The sequence below is a fragment of the Sceloporus occidentalis genome, unplaced genomic scaffold, assembly GCF_023333645.1.
Source record: "Sceloporus occidentalis isolate IW3139 unplaced genomic scaffold, rSceOcc1.0.p SCAF_26, whole genome shotgun sequence".
Lineage (NCBI taxonomy): Eukaryota > Metazoa > Chordata > Lepidosauria > Squamata > Phrynosomatidae > Sceloporus > Sceloporus occidentalis.
In genome coordinates, this window is record NW_028317006.1 from 2155605 (window position 1) to 2175628 (window position 20024).

The 20024-nt window shown below is 36.6% G+C and overlaps 1 protein-coding gene across 7 annotated transcripts in view; it reads left to right on the forward strand.

Annotated features, from left to right (window-relative positions):
• The first annotated feature begins 668 nt into the window (after positions 1-668).
• LOC149300014 (NT-3 growth factor receptor-like) overlaps positions 669-20024 on the forward strand; it is a 261807-nt gene continuing 242451 nt past the window's right edge. For all 7 annotated transcript variants that reach the window (XM_089485793.1, XM_089485792.1, XM_089485794.1 and 4 more), the window contains exon 1: positions 669-916. In XM_089485793.1, the coding sequence (XP_089341919.1) occupies positions 669-916 (248 nt within the window). The remainder of the gene's footprint in view (positions 917-20024) is intronic.

A 20024-nucleotide genomic window follows, 5' to 3' on the forward strand; every position in this document is an offset into this window, starting at 1 on the left:
TTAGATATTGTAAGAGATGTAATCATATCCAGGGATGGGCATGGGGGGCAGACTGAACTTTTCTTGCATGGTGCCCTCTGCAGAATCAGTGCAGTCTCATGATCAGCAACATCTTGAGTGAATGTCTCCCTTGCAGAGGATGCTGGTGTTTTATAATGTAGATGTAGGATATTTGTTCATTTTTGCATATATCAGGTTTAAATGGTGCTGTTTGATCTCTGATCTTTCTTATATGTCTATCACTCCCTTTTTGCCTGATCCCTCTCTACCCCTGCCCCCTCCCCTCCTGTATTTTTTTTTTTTTGCAGGTGTGACAGTTTGAATTCTGCCCAGTAGGTGGGACTTGGTGACTTTAGCACCCGTTTTTCTGTCTCCCTCATCTTCTCTTGCATTCCTCAGAAGTCTTGTGGACCTCCTGGAAAAAAAAATAATAATAACAAAAAAACAACAATCTGGAATCAACAAAGCAGACACCAGTCACTATGCATCTCCTTGGACTGCATTTCTGAAACCTTCAAGGATGAGTTTTACTGCTGGAGGATATCACATCTGATTGTTCACAGGGGCAAAGGCTGTTTTTTTTTCCTCCCCATCCTCTTGGTTTCCTTCCCCTCCCAATTCTTGTCCCCCCATTTTTTTGGGGGGTTGCAAAAAAGCAGCTGCCTGAGATGGATGTGTCTCTGTGCCCTACCAAGTGCAGTTTCTGGAGGATTTTCGTATTGTGGAGCATTTGGATAGACTATTTGGGTTCAGTACTGGCTTGTCCTGCTAATTGTGTGTGCAGCAAAACTGAAATCAACTGCAAGAAGCCGGATGATGGGAATATATTCCCCCTCTTGGAAGGGCTGGAATCCGGATCCACTAATGGTAGCACCAGTCTCAACATCACTGACATCTCCAAGAACATTATTTCAATGTAAGTCCATCATTTTACATCTCCTTCCCTTGAACAATATAAGTGTTGTTTCAATGAAGATGTCACTGGTTATGTTGTATTCTGCACCCAGTGCCAGGTGCACCAGTGTGTGCCCTGCCTGTCACATCAATGCTGTAACTTGAATTTCCATGGTCATGCTTATTGTTTAGAAGCTATAAGGTCACCCTACTACTGCAAATACAGCAATCTGGTCCATAGCTAGATACAATAAACTAAGTCTCACTGCCCAGTGAATGTAGGGTGCATGTATCACATTAATTAACCTCTGTGATTATGCCAGTTGTTTTTTTGCCCCCTACTGTATCAACAGGGATTCTGATTTCCCACTTGATGAAATATATTCTGATTTCTCACACTAACATATATCTTGACTTCCCCCTGAAATGTACATTATGGTTGTTTTTTTCATGTTAACAACATTGATCCATTGGATCTCTGTTCTGATTATCAGAAAACACTGTTCACAATTCAGCAGTTGATTTAACTGTGTAAATGCCAAATGTTCTTCTTGGACTGAAGGGGGTTAAACTGCTCTTATGCATCAATAATCTGCTTGTGTGTAGAGGATCCAACAAAATTCGGGACTTTCCTAAATGGATCACCTCTGTCCCTTCCAAATTACACACAGGCAGCCTATGCTTATGTAGCCTTCAGTTTAGGAGTCAAAATTGGAAGTGTGCTCATGAATTTTATTGTAGCCCATCCATATCATGGCATAGACAGGACGTGCCTCTCTCCAGATCCACCCTATCTACATGCCAGGGGGAATTTTTGTCACAGTGAATTGGATGCAATACCCTTTTGAACAACTGCAGTCCCCAGTTTAAATGTTACACTGTGAATACAGGGCACAGATTATGATGAATGCAATGCAGATCCTAACCTAGTAACAAGTGTGATGGATCAGACAAGATAGTAAAATGGCTATATCTGGAAAAAAATGACCAGCAATTCTTTATAACCCAACAGGCAAATAACATAATACTACATATAGCACTACAATCTAAAGGGTTAAAAGGCTTGTGGTTCTGAAGCAGTAGCCTGATTTCTCTTCTGTGGGTTGCAGTTATCTTGTATCACAGCATGTATTGGGTTAACTCTGTTTGTGCAGCAGAACATGTAAGGAAGGTGAATGGCATATCAGGGGTTAAACACGATTTTTTTAAATCACAATACGTGTACATTTTCAGTGGATTTTTTTTTTGCTCTGCGTGTATCTTGAGACCATGATTTGCTGTTATATATAGTTCTGTGTTAATTCATAAAATCAGTACAAATTTTTTAAAAAAGATTGGGAATATAAGACATAAACATGCGCATGGACTGATGTTTTGGGTTTATCAGATAATTTTTCACTATCCAGCACAGTGTTTAATATCCTCTCCCTTTTCTTGGAGCTCAGATTTATGTGTATGAGATCTTACTTGATTTTCACATGGAAGATTATATGTGCAGAATCTAATATATATACATTTGTATTCCGGAGGCTGAATTTCCTTGTTTGCGAAAAGTTTATAATTGTGTGGTTGGTTTTTTTTTGTAATACCAAATATTTATTAAGTATCTGGTTCTAACCCTTTTGCAAATGTGTCTCTGAATACTGAATCATCGTATAGGTGGTAACTAGGCGTTTAAAACATAATTAATTATCATATAATCCATAGGAAACATGTCCAGAGCCATACGTGGACTTTAACACCTAATGATGAAAATGTAACGGCACTGATATTATAGAAACTAGAATCCCACCTTTGGCCCATATCTGCTATTTAATAACTCCTAGAACTGAATGTACCTTTTCTCTGTATCAGTTTTAATGTGAAAATCTAATTTGCTGGCCAACCTACATTGTGTCTTCTCTTCCTTTAACATTGAAAGGAGTTAAATGTTAAATGTGACTTGTTTATAGAAGAACATCTTGTAAGGGTGCAATGCATTGCGTGTTCCTTTGTGTTTGGGCTTTGCAGAAAGCGATTCTGTTTCGGTTTTGGTTGAAATCTGAATTCAAGGAGTGTGGACTTGCCAGGAAGGATGCATGGGAGCAGAGAAAAGAGACAGGTTCACTTGACATAAAGCCAAAAATAAGACTTGGAGATGCTATCAAAACTTTAATCCTCTGAAGTCCATTAGTCCTTCTTATGTCTACTACACAAAGGTTTTGGTTTGAGTATTAAGTGTAGGTTGATTTTCTAAAAAAAAAAAATGTAATGTAAGCTGGGCTCCAAAACATCATCGGTCTATTATATTTTTAATATATTGTTTAGAAAGGCTTGTAGTGTTGTGTTATCAACTAGACTTGGTCATCCCATGCCACCACATATATGCTGGGATGGACCAATTTGTAGTCCACATCAACTGAACTGATATGCTTTACTATGACACCATTTCTAGAGTTTGATTAGCAAAGTCATGCTAATAGTGGATCCTGTAGCCTTGCTGATACCAACTTTATTTTAGGTATTATCTAGGGATTTAATGGTAATATCAAGTAATAGGTAGAAATGCAGAAGAGAGAATGTTACGTTTTTTGTTTTAATGGAACTGAGCTCCTGGATCTTGTTACTAGACCAGTCTTTTTATCTCCTAAATCTGTATATATATATATATATATATATATATATATATATATATATATATATATATATATATACCTATACATATTTTGTCTGTTTTATAAAGGCAAATGTATCCTTTTTTATGTTAAACACAGTCATGAACAAACAATGTTCTGAATGTATCTATTATTGAATACATATGTACAGTTATTTTGTCAGTGTACAGAGTTGATTTATTTAGCACTTGTGTTTTTGGACACTCTGATTAATCAGCTCAATAAAGGAATGTAGGATATATGATGCTTATTTCAGTAGAGGTACACTTCCACAAACTGATAGATGTAGGCCAAGGTGTTGTGGCAACTACATTCTAACACCTCGATACTACTGAAAGGTCAAATATGTATAGTATAAAACAATTTCCAAATTCATCCTCATTATGTTTTACTGAGAGTGTGGTAGATAAGTGGAACACCCTCCCAGCAAAAGTGGTAGAGGTTAATACAGTGAAGGGCTTACAACAGATGTAGGATAGGCATAAAGCTATCCTGAATTAAGGCAACACCAGGGTCTGGGTCTTTACATTAGCAATAATAGGCAGCCTAGATGGGCCAAATGGTTCTTGTCAGCCTTTTAATGCGATGTTTCTATGATCTACATCATCATTTTAGTGTGTTTTTGTCTAAATTTTGTAATGTGTAAGCTGGTCTTTTGAACGCACAGGCAAATGGAAATTGTGCCATGCAGCAAACTAAGGAGGAGTCCAAAAAACCCCAAAAAGACTAAAATGGTAAAATATATCATATCCTGAAATACGTTGATACCACCCTACCTACTTATAACATTTATTTTTGGTCAATTTGGCTTGTTTTTTTACTTTCTTAGCAGATGTATCATTTTCTGAACGCCGAACACATGCTACCAATCTTGTGCGTACAATGTGTGTTTATAAATTCAATTTAACAAAGTCCTCAGTTAATTAGTGCTCTAGTGCCTGGCACATTCATTTTTCTTTTTATAAATGAAGGAAGAATAACAAATATTTTTTTATGAAATGTGTGAAGTCAAGACTATTCACTTGGCACAGGAGAATAAGGGTCAGGGTGGAGCCCAGATTATCCTTTCAATATAAAACAAAGAAATAATCCCGAAATGATTAATCCTATACATGCATTAAGAATGCCCAAAGATTTAAATTTTTTTAAGATTTGCGATTTTAAGTATTGTTTGATGCTATTCTTTTCCGATCACTGGAATAGCTACCATATTGCTTCAATTCTCTGTATACCAACTTCATTTCAAAGCGCGACATATGTTCAAGTACATCAAGTGGCCTTTAATATTCTTCTCTCGATATTCTCCCATCATTAAGGCTGTTTTGCCAAAGAGATTACATATTTCCTGGGAATGTATAAACAGCGAGAGATGCAGGCAAAATCCCAAAAATGTGTTAAAATACCAGGTTGTGAAGATTATGTTGAGACTGTTACCAAGTTACCAAGGGCAAATCCTGAGCGTGATGTATTTCTGTGATGACAATTGCGCAGTTCTTTCCAGATTTGTGCTAAAGGAAAAAAAAAAAGTTAAGGGCTTGAAAACTGTAAAATAGTATATCAGGGTGTTGTACCAGCTGGGGGCTGCTAAACCCCCAACAATTTGCATGTTACAATGTAACATCTCTATGGTTCGTTGATAATCAAATATATCTGGAGTAGCAATTTCTAGATGGCTTTGGGTTTACATGAGAAATTATTGTAAAGAACTATTTTGTTTCAACTTTAAAAGTTAAAGGTTACGCAGCTTTATAGTGAATATGGACAGAGAATTTGATGGCAGAAAAGAACCATTTATCCCATCTAGCCTGCCCATTTATCCATGTAAAGAATCAAGTCCTTGATCTTGTTTTAGATTCAGGATATCTTATAGGATATACCTATCCCCTGCATGTTTAAATTCCCTCAGTGTATTAGTCTCTACCACTTCTGGAGGGAGGCTATTCCATTTATCTACCACCCTTTCAGTAAAGTGAAGCTTCCTTCCATTACATTGGTTCTCTAAAGTGGCCCTTCTGTTTTTTTACAGTGGAGACGCAAAATGACATACATTAATGTTTCAATTATTAATTGCATATAGGGGTATTCCACTTACAAGTTCTCAGGTTTACAACTACCTAGTGGCTATGGGCATGGCTCTTTGTAAATAGTAAATAATGTCAGTATGGCTAAAGCTTTGGGACGGTGTTCTGTACAACATAACCATTAAAACTGCGTTTATTTAAACATTACTGTTATTATAGCGCTTCTGTTTGTTACTGTAGCTAAGTTATTGTAAGTTTGTGTTTTAGGAAACGGTAACTACATATCTGTTTTGAGTCAGTTTTTATTAGACTATGAAGTTGAGGCGTGTGCGACAAACCAAAATGGCCGTTATTCAGAAGAACAGAGAGAAACTAGAACATACGTTTTACTAAATAGTCCCTTACATTTCAAAGTAGGAAAGCCGTTTGGTCTAGATTTAAGTTTATTGAGTGTTTTGTAATTACTATTGATAGCCCATAATTTACTTCGGCTTGATGCCAATAGCTTGCTGTAGAGGATTTTGGACGTATTTATAGGTAAGGATTATGTGTGCATTTTGAAATACAATCTAGAAACTGTATTGTCAGAGTGACAATGTTAATACCAGCAAGGTCATAATCAAATGACAAGCCATAGGCCAAATATTTCTTATTCCAACACTTGTATTAATAACTCACCTTTCCCTTGCCGGATATTACAGAGTGAGGAGTGAGTACCGCAAAGATGGCTTTATTGTTGTAACCACCAATCCGCTGTGCTCTGTTGTGGGACGTAGGCACCTTAACCACCAATCCGCTTCCAGTTAAGCTTGCCAACCAATCAGAGTGCAGTAGGATGTCCTCTGCTGATGTCTGACCATCAACAAACAGATGAGGACATTGCCAACACCCTGTCTCAAAGAAAAAAGGCATCCGCGTGTTGAAATAAATGTGTTGGGTTTCCATGTGAGACATTTTGGAATTATTTCATTATTTTTTTTTTATTAGGTTGATCTCTTTAAAGCAATCTTGTCTAATATAATATTTGGAAAGGGAAAATATGCAACTGATTAGTAAAAAAGACAACTTCACCTTCTAAGCATATATATCTTAATACATTTGACACAGTTCTGTGTAATATTCCAATAGATGTTAAATACGTAGTCAGTGGCAATATACACGTACCTAATAGCCAAGCCTCAATTTACAGTAGCTCTGACTTCCCAGTACAACGCTTTTCCCAGTGGATCAGGTAAAACTGGATTTTACCCGCCAGCTGTATATACGACAGTAACTTTTCTACTTTTTTAAAAATCATATTATTTTGGGAAAGCAGGTAGAGTGATAATGTAGGTTAAATCTTCTTGGGATATTTGAATTTGTATAACTTTTATTTTTTCTTGCTGTGCTCCCTTCATATGTCTTTCAGGTCGGTTGTAGGATTCAACTTAGTCTTTCAGTGTCAACAACCTTGGGATAAAGCCAAACCATACACTGTGATCCTATAATTATATTAATATACAGTATCAGCCAAGGTTTCCAAGACCATTATATGCGTTTTGGACAGCTCACTCAAATCTTAGTTGCGAGTATAAGAAAATACTTGCAGATTTTAACGATAATGGGTTATTTCATTAGTCAGAGACTCTTGCAGCCACAGTATCTTATAACCCCTATGTATGCTTATCTGCAAGGACATATCTTAGCTGGCCGCTTACCACCACTGCTGCCATCTACCACGTTATACATGTGAGCCTCCTTCTTCATGAAGCATCATAAAACCTTTATGTATAAGGATCCCTCAAGATTGCAAGCTTGCGAGCAGGGCTCTCTCCACCCATGTATCAGTTTGTTTAAGTCTGTCAATTCTAGTTGTGTCATACCCTTGAATATATGTATTGTAAGAAGTGCTGCACAAATTGTTGGTGCTATATAAATAAAATACAATAATAATAATAAGGATGAATAATTTAGCTTCTTGTCATATATGGAGATGGATAAGGCCACTGGAGATGTGGTCGTTTATAACATTAGTTCTACATAGGGAATATATTAAATTGTTGGACATTTCTAGGTGTATATATATATATATATATATATGCTATATATTTATATGCAGGGTGTAAAAAAAGGCACTACATTTGCTATGATAATATACAAGTGTGTGAGTAAGATGGGACCTGTGGCTCCATGCAAACTTGTTAAGTTTGGGTTTGTTACTGGATAATGTAGTAACCATAATAATGGCAAACTCATTTCATAAAAAAAGATTTATATTACAAGTCAGACTTTGCAGGTAAGAAAACCTTATCTCAACTGCTATAAGATTTAGGAATGATAAACAATATTTTGATCGGTGCCTTTACTAGCATGTTAATATAACTTTAGTCCAAGGCAAGTCTTCAGATGAATAATACAGTTCTGGTTCTGATATTGAGACGTTTTTTTTTAATTAATGGTTTGTAACACCAATGGCACTGCTAATAATTAGGTATTGGTTGTGTTTTAAAGAAATATGCATGTCCTTGGACTCGCCCTAAAAGTATGTGTTTGTTCCATTAAGGGTCATAATTATTATGATATAAGGCTTGGGTTATCCTGTATCCAATGTATATATGGTGCTTTATCTGCAAATGTATTATTGTCGGTGCCTGTGTGTGTTTTGGTGTCATTGTTTCACTCCATCTCCACTTTAACATTACATACTCCATCCTTGTCAGAGGTCCCATATGTGACATTCCAGTTGATAGAAATCCACAATGGCAAGTTTGCTGTGTTCAGTGTGGGTAGGACTAAGGAGTAATAATGTACATGGGTTGTAATATAACATCATGCTGCCAACATGTAATGTAGACAAAGCATGTCCGCTAGGGACATGACGGACCCATTCCACGTGGGACAGAATTCTGGCAAATATGCAGCTTCCATCATAGTCAGGCTCCTGCAATTTACAGCTAAAGAGACAAGGATAGGTTGACAGCCATGTTGTCTGTTGCGTAGTTACATTGGGAAGTGTCTTCCTTCACTTCTTCATTCACCACAAAGCCTGTTGCCGCCTACCTCTACAAGGAACTAAGAAATCTTAGACCGCTGTATGCAATAAGATCTGAGAACATAATGAACCCATTACATGTTGCATATGCCATAGATTTCTTATCCTACCAAGCAGAATTTTTGAGGGACCCTACTGACATTATCTACCAAGCTGACCGCAAATCTCATGTCTTATCATAACATGGGTGTTTTCAGGTCACCTCTGCTCACAATGAATGACCTCTCACAGGAGATCAGTCAGTTTATGAAGAGACATTTGAGGAAAAAGGACCCATAGAATCAAAGTGTACTCAGTTACAAATCAAACAACATCTTTTGAAATCTAAAACATGTCCCATAATTCTCTTCTTTTTAAATTTTTCCTTTAATCTTTATCTTCAGATAACAATGATGTCTCCCTATATCAATGAGGTACAATATCCTATTTTGTAATGGAAATCTTTTGGTTACATTCTGTTATTTTTGTACTTTGCTGGAATGTCATGTTATTCATATATTTATTTGGCTAACGTCAACTACATTTTCTTAAGGTGCCTGGGGAAGGCAGCTACATCTGTAAGTGACATAATATAGCTGCGCATAGCTAATGATGCATAAAACCTTCCCAGGAGCCTATTCTGTTAATCTGTAAAGTAACGGAAGAAGCTTCCAAAAAACCAAAGGTCTATTTTTTTCTCTGTCTAAACATAGAAATAGTGGTAATTACTCTGGTATCTCCATGATAACTGTACTTATTCTTCTCACGTTTCTTTTGGAGGCAAGCTCAAGAGTAGGGTCTTCTTCTCCGTCCGTACCAGTACGCGTTTTAATGCTGTTGTTCATTTTAAGTTTTAGTTCATTTTCTCTAACCCCTATTGTAGGAGAGCTGCAGAATCTCAATACATGTAATGTAATATGAGTGTCTGTAAAACTCTGCATTGCTACATGTCATAGACTCTTCCAGTAGTAAAAGCATTTACTAAAGTGAACTTGACTAAACACACGAGCTAGAGATTTACGACTGAAGAACACATTTTCATATTTTAATATAATTAATGGTTATGCTTGCGGTTTAGTTTTGTACACTATTTGGGCCTAATTCAAAACCAAGCAATTATGCTTTCTTTTGAAATTTTTTTCTGTCCTACAATTTGATGATTTGTCAGCAAAGCTTTTATTTATGTCTCAGAAAGCCATGTAAAGAGAATGGAAGAATTGTATTTTTTATGCAAATATAATTAAATTTTGTTTGTCATAACCCTGCATGAAAAAAATGTACAAATTACATTCTTTTTCCTTTCTGTGGCTGCCATTTTGTCTTCAATAAGTCTTTGACTTCAATAGGAAATCAAGACAGATGGATGTTTATTTGAGATTCCACTGTATGTATTATTGCTTATATTGTTTTAATTTTGCCTCCCGTATTAAGCCTCTTACCATTTGCCCCCATTAGCACACACATGTTTAAAGTGATCTCATAAAAACATTTTGGTGGGTTGGCCATCTGACATGTGATAGAGGTTAACATATATTGTAATGTCATAAATATAGACTGTTCTGTAACAATGTCAAAACACCAAAAACAGTAATTACTAGTTACGTATTTGATAGAATACCTTATTTACTGTCTTAATGAAGTAGTTTAGGGATGTTTTTCTAGTATCACACGATTGCCAGTACATTACATCCAGCCATGATATATCGTGCCTGGTGTAATAGCCAAACTATCACTACACTTCTTCTGTTTCCTGTTTATGTAGGTGGCATTAAAATGTCACATCATGCCTACATAACACCCGGTCTGAGCTCTTTGCACATGTGCTGAGGTAGTTTTGGAACAAAATATCACTGACATTTTAAAGCTTATATCAGTCTGAGAATATAGGGACTTTCAGAATTGTCAAGGCCCTCAAATATATTGGTCCTCTTGGCAGCCAGGGTACCCCAAACTCCTAAAAAGTATTTTGTAGTTACCAGAGCTTTCTCTGCTAACTCAGGGTTGAGGCATTCAGTGAACTTAGACAAACTTTTTATTTCTTGGTTTCATACAAATATTTTCCTAGTTTTTTTGCCTTTTTTTTTTTTTTTTTAAGAAACAACAAGGGATACTACAACCGCAGAGAAAAACTAGGGCCTGGCATGAAATCAAAATGATATTTTCTGCAAGCTAGAGTGAAATGATGCTCTCTGTAGAGTTTGAAATTCATTGTAAAGGGCAAAGCAAGTAGTTGGATTAGAGACGAGGACTAAGATTTTAAAAGTGTACAGCAAAAGAATCCAAGCCATGTTCTTAAAACCCAACGGCTAAAACACATTGATCGCCTAGCCACTGGGCAACAGCTCTCTGACTCTCTCTCTCTCTGATATATTCAATGTTTTTTTTTAATCACATGATACAATCATCTAGGAAAAAAGCAATAAAAATGTCAATGCTATGTATTTCCTGAAAGAGGACATGCTATTCTAAGATGGGAAGAGTTGCATTCCAATGGGGAAAAAAACAACAAGCCTCCCATAGTTGAGAATTTAAACATCAAGGTTGAAGAGGGTTGTCTGTCTTGGTGAATTCTCCACCATATCATCCCATAGTACATATCCCATCTTCAAAGGGGGGAAAACATAAAAGAATCATTTGCATCATATATCAAAGGACACAGTGATAGATTGGCATTTTCTAGATATTACTGTTAAGGGTTGTCAAGCTCAGCCACTGAGGACCATGATTCTGTCTGAGATTTACAATTTCCCTAATTAACCAAACAATATGTGAAGGATTACTGGAAACCCCAGTATCTTTGTGGTAAGCATTTTTCATCCAATTTGCTGACCGCCACGTTCTCCAAATCAGCCCCGGAGTTCCCTCAACAGTGCAGGTTTTCACATTCCCTTCACATGATAACTGATAACTCAGTCATTCTGACAGATCGAGCTGTCATAACGTATGGGCCACCTGTGCTGGGGAAGGGAAATAATGAAAAACTACACTATGGCTTAGATTTCAAAGATCTTATACATAGCAAAGGACACAAATGTGAGAAAAGAGCTGTTTTTATTCAAAGTGGGGGGAAGGGTGTAATGAAAGGAGGACCATGTTTAATATGAATAGGCATAATGAGGACGATAAATCTCAATCTGGGTTAACAACAATGGTAAAACTCCGGAAACATACTGCAAAGAACTAGGCTTATAAGGCTGCATCACTTTTACTACACAAAATATTTATTTCAAGGTCTAGCTTAATATTAGCCATCTAACACCATTAATGATGTTCTGAGTCTCTTGATGATGTAAATAAACTAGTGCTTGGTGTCTCTAGTGATTGTTAATGAAAAGCCTCACTTTCTATTCTATTTACCTACAAAGGAGTTTAATTGCTCTTCTGTGCTTCATATTTTTGTGAGCACTTATTAAATATGAGGCATCTGCATAAAAGGCTTGGCGAGTTTTGTAGATGAAGGTCAAAGATCTTACCACATTAAAGCTAAGCCTTTCTTGGAAATAAGAAACAGTTAGGTTGCTGCATGTTTCATGTTTCATATGTCACCCTTGGTTTTAAAGTCCTGTTTGAAAACAGTTTTTTTAACCAATGACCTTTCTCTTTGCTGTTGTCCCTCAGATTCATTTTCCTTCCTTTCTTCTGTTCTTTTCTGCCTTCCTTCTATATCTTCATTGCCCTTTAGGCATCCTCCTAATCTGTCACTCTTCAATCCTTCTGTCTCCAAAGTACATTGTGTGTCTCTACGTTAGCCAAAGGATCCGTGGCATTTCAGCAGCACTAAGAAGTCTTATTGTCTTGAGAGAGAGAAAAGAGTTAAGAGAAGCAGAGGGAATCGGAGCAAAGGGGGAAGGGAGAAATTATATAAAGAGCAGACAAACATTTCAAGATAATTAGAAAAAAAAATCTGAAAGGCTCTACCTCCCACCCCATGTCGTTTCCTTCAAACCTCTAGAAGTGTTCTACATAGAGCTTGCTGCTATGTTTGTGCACAACAATGCAATTAACAATGGATTTAATTTATGTAGGTATTTCCTAATTACATCTTGAACGGAGGCACAATAGCATCTGAAGGGTTTGTCATGGGTGAGCGCACAAGACTACATTAACGGGACAGATCTAAAGAATTCAGCAGATGGCAATTTATAAAGAAGGGGACGTATTATTAATGTTTTGCAAAAAGGCAGAGTCTAGCCATAGTTCCAAAAAACTTAAACATAAAAATGTGAGTCTTACAGACACTTCAGAATACATGATACTAGCTGTATACCAGTCTATTTGTTTCCTCCAAGAACTAACAATGCTCTGCTGACCAATCAAAAACTGCAATAGGCAGCCATTAACAAAAAACAAAATAAAACCACCAAGTATCCCCGATAAGATACAAACCTTAACACGGTTTTATAAATTCTTCTCAAATATTTTAACCTGGCAAATAAAACATATTACCTTAATTATCTTAAGCTAGCTTAAGAAGCCACTGGCCAATTCTGTATTGGCTGCATATTTTAGATGAAAACAGTTAATGTTCGATAATAGGAGAATCAGAATGTTGAATAGAACAATGTTCTTACAACATTCTTCAGCCTAATGCATCTCTGCTTTACTGAGTTTGCACTATATCTCCTTTGTGTCCTAGAGTAAAACGGTCCTGGATCACAGTGATGCTGAGTTAAATGCACTATTATCACAAAGATCCTATACAAATAACCCAAGTAAGGCAACAGTTTCTTAGAAATTGTCCTTGTTGGACGAAAAAGTATGTTTTCACTAGTATTTTATTGGTCTAATTGTGTACCATGATGTGGAAAATTTGGATAAACTTGTTGTGAAGTCATGGTTTTATTTTGTTCCAGGCAGATCTTAATCTTTGTAATGTGAGAAAATATTTAGTGTGTGTTAGTGTTGTTGAAGTCTTTATGATTGGAGAAACTATTTATAGGCCTAATTAAAAAAAGGAGTACATTAGGTCACCCATGTATGTAGCTAGGTCTTTGAGAATGTGCCTCTTTATTGAATTAGACTGTCCTGTAATATGGTTAATTGAGTTTTTGCTTTTTATAAAAGATTTTTTTTTAAAAATGATTATGTCTGCCAATGTCCACTAGAGGGCAGTGCATTGCATAGTAAAATACAAATAAGATATCGATAGAATCTCAACTCAGAACTACCGAACTGAACTGAATATACAAGATTCTGTATAAAAATATTTTAAAAAACAAAACTGTTTTAATGATTCTGGTTTAAAAACGTTGTAATAGTTAGTGTTTAATATTCTAGCCAATACCACTGAAATGCTGTTGGATTAATTATGCCCAGACCAACATATAACCCCTGGGTCTACAGAAAAACATATAATTATTAATAACGCAAACTCCATAATTAGCCTTTAGACAGAGCTGTTTATATTTTTGTTCGGATTTGCATCTAAATTTAAACAGCACAGAAAACGTGGTATTCGATCTTTTACAAGATACTGCTGATGAAAATGAATAGATGGTTTCATTAACATGTAGCCTGGAAGGCATATATGTCAGATATTATGTCTTTAGTGCAATAGTGATGTCCTATTAAGTATACGTCTTGGTTAAATACATATGCTTTTAACATGCCTCAACATCAGTTAAAAAACGCTTTATGAGCATGTGCACTGTGATCAGACCCCCCTGGAAGTCTTTTGAGAACTTGCGCGGGTACTGGTAGGTGGTTACTATAGCATATGTGCACAAGGGCAAGCAGGAGATGTGCCAAGCTCAGGGCATGAAAAGAAGGCTAATGCATTTTGCAAGGGAGCAGTTAACTATCATATACATTAAAGTGTATATAATGGCTGGAGTGTCCCTTTAACATGTTATAAGCATTAAGCAATTTACTCAGTGTTGTCATGAAATCCTGATATGTATGCAGCCAACAAGCACTGGAGTTTCATATCACTATCCTAAAACTGTTTCTGGATCATAGCCATAAAGGACTTAATTGGATCATCTTGCTGCAGAGGATATAATCAAAGTTTTTTTTATCATGTCCAGCAGGGATACCCAGTTCAGTGTTTGAAGGTAATTATCCAGCTAGGAGTAGGCAACGGTGGCTGGATATGCAGACCAGTGCTGGTGAAAATGTGTGTGTGTGTGCGTGTGTGTCATTGATTCCTTTGGGACATTTAATGAAATGCCCACCTAGGTTTTGTTGTTGCCTTTCCGTGCATCTAGCCATAGTTTGAACAAATTGCTGGTCTATTTCAGTCTGCAGTGTTGATTACCCCTTGACAATAATATCTGGGCTAATTGGTATGTATTATACATTGGTCTGTCAAGGCACAACCAATGGAGTAGGAGCAAGAGAGTCACCTCGTAGCAGGTTGCCCAAGAGTACAGTCTATTTGGTCAAAACAGCCGATTCCTCAGTATTCTTCTTCTTATATGTAAAGTCTATAGTCTTTTAATTTACATTATACCACCGATGCAGTGATATTCTGTGTTTTTTAATGCCCATACTAAAAGACAGACATCATATCTATAGTGTACAGTTTGCTAATTTGATAATGTCTTTGAGTATTTGCATGCGATGTTAGGTTATTTACAGTGAGCGTGCTTTAGTATATACAGTTGGGTTAATTAAGTAAATGCTGATTTAGCCATTATCCCTTTTCTAGCCACTTAGATTAGCAGTGTTATCCCACTGTTTACAGAATAAGCAGTGTTCGTCGTACGGAGAGCACATTTCAGAGAATAACTTTGGTGGTAAATATGAACCTTAATTTGGCAGCTGGTTTACCTACAAATCTCGCTAGAGCTGCCAAATCCTACTTATTCCTGTAGTGATCCAATGACAGTCGGTAATTCAGTGGTGAACTTGCCTGCTGAAATGGACTTCATTTGGCACTGATGCGCTGTGAATTTGGTTTTTATTGCATGGGGAGAATAGCCGCCAATAGCAACTTGTCAACCTGGAACAACATTAAAAGCTAGTTTCAACTGTGGCCTTTTAGTAAATCGACAATTCCTCCACAGTCAGATTAAAATAAAACACTATTGCGAGCCACGATAATTCTTATTTTTTTTTCAAAGGATTCAGAGCACTACAGAGGACCAGCCAAGCCCTCCTTGCAGAAGCTCACACTTTAGTGAATTAATACTTAACTTGGATTTGTCATACTTGTTGTTACTTGATGTTACTGATCTTGAGAGAGTTTTACAGAATATAAGTAATCGAACAAAAATAGTACAGAACCAACGCAATCCAACGCACTTGCAAGCAGTGTTACCTCTACTGTAAGCAGTCCATCACCAAGACAGTAAAACAAGTAACCCTAATGTATAAGAATTGTGGAAAGTTTGCAAGAGAGTCTGTTGTTCCAGTGCAGAGATCCCAGTGGTGCTTCTTTCCGTAGTATCAGTGATGGTTTGTGCCCCTGAGAGGGATGACTGTCCCTTATTTAACCCTTTTGCTACTGAATGAGTGAACACTTTAGTGCAGACGATCTGTGTATATAACCCACACTAAACTGAAATGACCTCTTCATCTCACCATAAACTGTTGCACGGGCATTTTGAACAACAAGGATCAAAAAGATTTACTAAACTTCTCTAGTTCCAATTACTCGGCAAACAGAGAGAAAGCAAGAGGACTGGTTAAGTAAATTAATTTACAAGTACATGCTTCAATTAGCCACTGGAAGTTAATTGATCATTTGGGCAATGGTTTGTGTTGTGCTAAACTAAGTGTGAATGTTTCTGTGCAACAGGCCACTGCCCATGGGATATACTTTTAATAGGACTACCCTGGTGCCCTAACTGTATTACACATGCAGAACCAATTTGGAGATAATTTGACAGCTATACAGAAATGAGAAGCCAGCTGGACTGGGAAGGCTCAGGTAACTTAGATGATGGACAATATGACCTACTTCTAAGCTGATGCGTATAATTGATTGCCTCATGATTAAACCCAGCCACTGGAACATGGGACATCCAGCATGTCATCATAATGACAAAACATTGTACTCTCTGACAAGCCACCAGATATCATGGCATGTGCTCAAGACACAGAGAAAAAGGACGCGTCTCCTTTCCTCCTAAATAAAGGATTGAAGAAAACATGGGATTTTAATAAGGAATTCAGCATTAATGATATTGTTAAATTGAAAGCGTTTTATCTTTAGAGCTCAGCAAATGAATTACAGATCAGACATTTTGATCCTGATGTCAGAATACATCTTCTCTATGGTGCAACAGGTTAAATGCTACCTAAATGCAGACTCTCGGGTCCTCAAAATTGTAAAGCGGTGATGTAAGACTAGCACTAATACTAAGTAATATTTGGCTTTTTTTTAGTAATATTTAAAAAATTCTAAATATCCCTGGTATATGTAGCCCTCACATATCACCATTTCTAATAATGAAGGGGTAATTACTAGCTATCAAAAAAATATTTTTGAAGAAGCTCTGCAGCAGCTGAAAATTCTACCGCTCAAGGCTTGGAAATAGTTAAGTGTCTATGGCAGATGAAAGCTTCCCAATCAACGATGAAATTGGTGGTGATTTTATCGTTGGCTATGAAAGCATATGATAGAAGCAAGTATACGCAAGAAAGATACCAACGTGTCATGTAGAAAGATATATACAGGGTATAATTTTAAGCAGTTCTTCAATGTTAGGCACATCTCCATTTTGGTTGGCAGGGGCTTATCATGTATATACAGAATCACAGCAATTTATCAGTATTAAAAGGAAACTTTCCTGTCACTTCTTTCACTTTTATCGACTGATTAAATTATTGAAACTACATATGGCTTCTGTTTCTAGTTTGGCAGTCGGTCTAATTGTTTTGGAGATATTTAGTTTTCAAGGACATACATGTTTTGGAGACGTTTGGGGTTAGGGTTAAGAATATATCACAAACCTATCGACTGCAGCCTGTGATAGAGCCAGTATTATCGAATGTGTTTCCTGTCCTCAAGTTCTCTACGTTGTCCTCTCCCAGCTGCCTGAACCAATCAACAACCATCAGCAACTTAACAATACGGCAAAAGATACTTTAACAAGGAAGAATAATCATGCAAACCCAGGGAAACGGAAGCTACTTTTCTCCATGGTATACATGGTTCCTTGGGTTTTAGTGGGTATACATTATTTCATATACAAACACAATTACATGGTTTATGTAGTTAGAACATAGAACTTTAAAAAGTGGGTAAACTGACACAATCTCAAAGGTTGATGTGCCATTTTTCTGTTTTGCAACTAGTATTTTTCTTTAATTCCTTGTTCCTTAATATTTTCTTTGTGTGAACCCATAACATTGATACATAGATAGTGATCGAAAACTGATTGGCCTATTTACTTTTTTTTTCCCCTTTTAATTACTTTACATGTGCTGTTAAAGGCAACTTCAGTATCTGTCTTAACCACTTACTTTGTACTTAATAGAACAAATGATAAAAACACTTATTTTTTACAAGAGTATCCTATTCAGTTGTCACGACAGAGGATCCTACAGGTTTTCTGGATTCCTCTTCCTTCGTTATCAATTGTTTTAATTCATTAATCCAATTTTTTTTAGAGACATTGAAAGTACTGGCAAGGTTGTATCCCTTGAGTATAATTCTAGAAGAACAGCAAGCATTCCTGTATTTAATGCTTTGCTCAAGTCCAATGGTATAAATGAGTGAATTTAATGAAGGGACAAGCATCACTTAGAATAAGCTTAGCATAGTTGAGAATTGTCTTTTCTTTTTCCCTAATCGCACCACACACAAACATTCTCATTAACCCAGTGTCTCTAGTGGAGTACTTTAAAAGTCTGCGAGGAGCTAGGTTAAGTTTAATTGTGTCTTGTTTTACTTGGCTTCTAAAAATGACTGAATCGTTCATAGCTTGGCCTCTGTTGTGCTTTTCACACATCCTCTGGCTGCATTTGTTCCTTTGTTTTATGTAGTTTAGATTTGATCCCTAAAATTTTGCTGGGATGATTTATTAGTGTTCTCCTTGGAACACAAAATCTGTTTCTGTTATGTATTGTGTCTTCTGAGAAGCGATGACAGTAGTAGATTTAAAAAGAAGAGAGCAGAAACAGTGGGATCAACTCACTCAAAGACCTGTGAACATTCTTAAATGGATTCACAGTTCGGCAAAAAATGGATATCGGTGTAGTAGGGTTAGTAGTAGTAAACATAAATGCTACTGCGTTTAGTTACTAAAGTGGAGGCTTATATGAGAAACTGATATCGGTATGCATAATGTAGGGCCAAACCCTAAATATGCATGATAAAGAAACCTCACCCCTTATTGCAGGAGAAACTTACCTGGCATGGCCAGCATAATGCATCATCATAACAGGTAATCTGGTGAGATCAGCCACTCATGGGCACTAAATATCTTGTTACTCAACACCCCCACCAAAAAAAAAATATATAATGGCATTTTAGATAAGACATAGTCAAAAAAATGAAGTTTCATGCACTCAAGTTATACCCATTTAGCCTTTGGAAAATACCAAGTCCCTTATGTTTTATTGAGAGAAATCCCACTGATCACATATATAAGTGCTATGATATTAAAATAATTAAGTAATATGGTTGTTATAATAAATTCTTAACTTTTCTTCAATAAATCATTTTTGTGTTTCAGTATATTAATGTGTTCTTATGCTCTCTCATACCCCATCCGTTTTAATGTTTGTTTCATTAACTTGTCCTTTTTTTTATAGCTACTGAAAAACATAGATTACTGGACCGCACAATAGAGTGTAGCAAATCTTTGTTTTAAACACCTGTCACTTGCCTTTCTTCCTTCAAATTGTGCTTTACTTATCTGTCAAGACAATTCCTTGACTAGGAAATCAATGACTTGTTTACGTCTCTCATCCTATCATTCTCCTGATTTCTTGGATGTATTTTCATTTGAGTTATTTCTATTTTGTTTTATGTATAGATGTCATTGTCTTGCCAAACAATGCGTTTCTCTTCCTGCAAATTTGCTAACATTAAGGGTTCTTTTCATTAAAGACATTTTCAGAGTAGGCTTTTGGTTTTAAATTCTTGGGTTCCCTATACATTATGAAGGTCCAACCCCAAGTGAACCTCCTCTGCACAAGGAGCTTGAATGCCATGTATAATGTATAGTTACTACAGTGAGATTTGTTCAAGGTCTCCTCGTTGAATTAGGGCCAGCTCAGCAATTTATGCTGGAGAAACATACCAGTGCTGGCCCTTTATAAGGAACTGCCAACTCTTCCTTTAGTGAATAAACCCATATGCGTTTGAAAACCTTGGAAATAATTCATAAGGGCTTGTCAAGCTTTACTTCTTATCATCTAGAATGTTATTTGTGATAGTACACAATTTCCCATGTTATTGTGGATGCTCACAAATGCTGGTTTAACCATGTGCCTTCTTTTCCACCTGACTGAAGAAAGCTATCTTTCGGTTTTTATGACCCTCACACATTG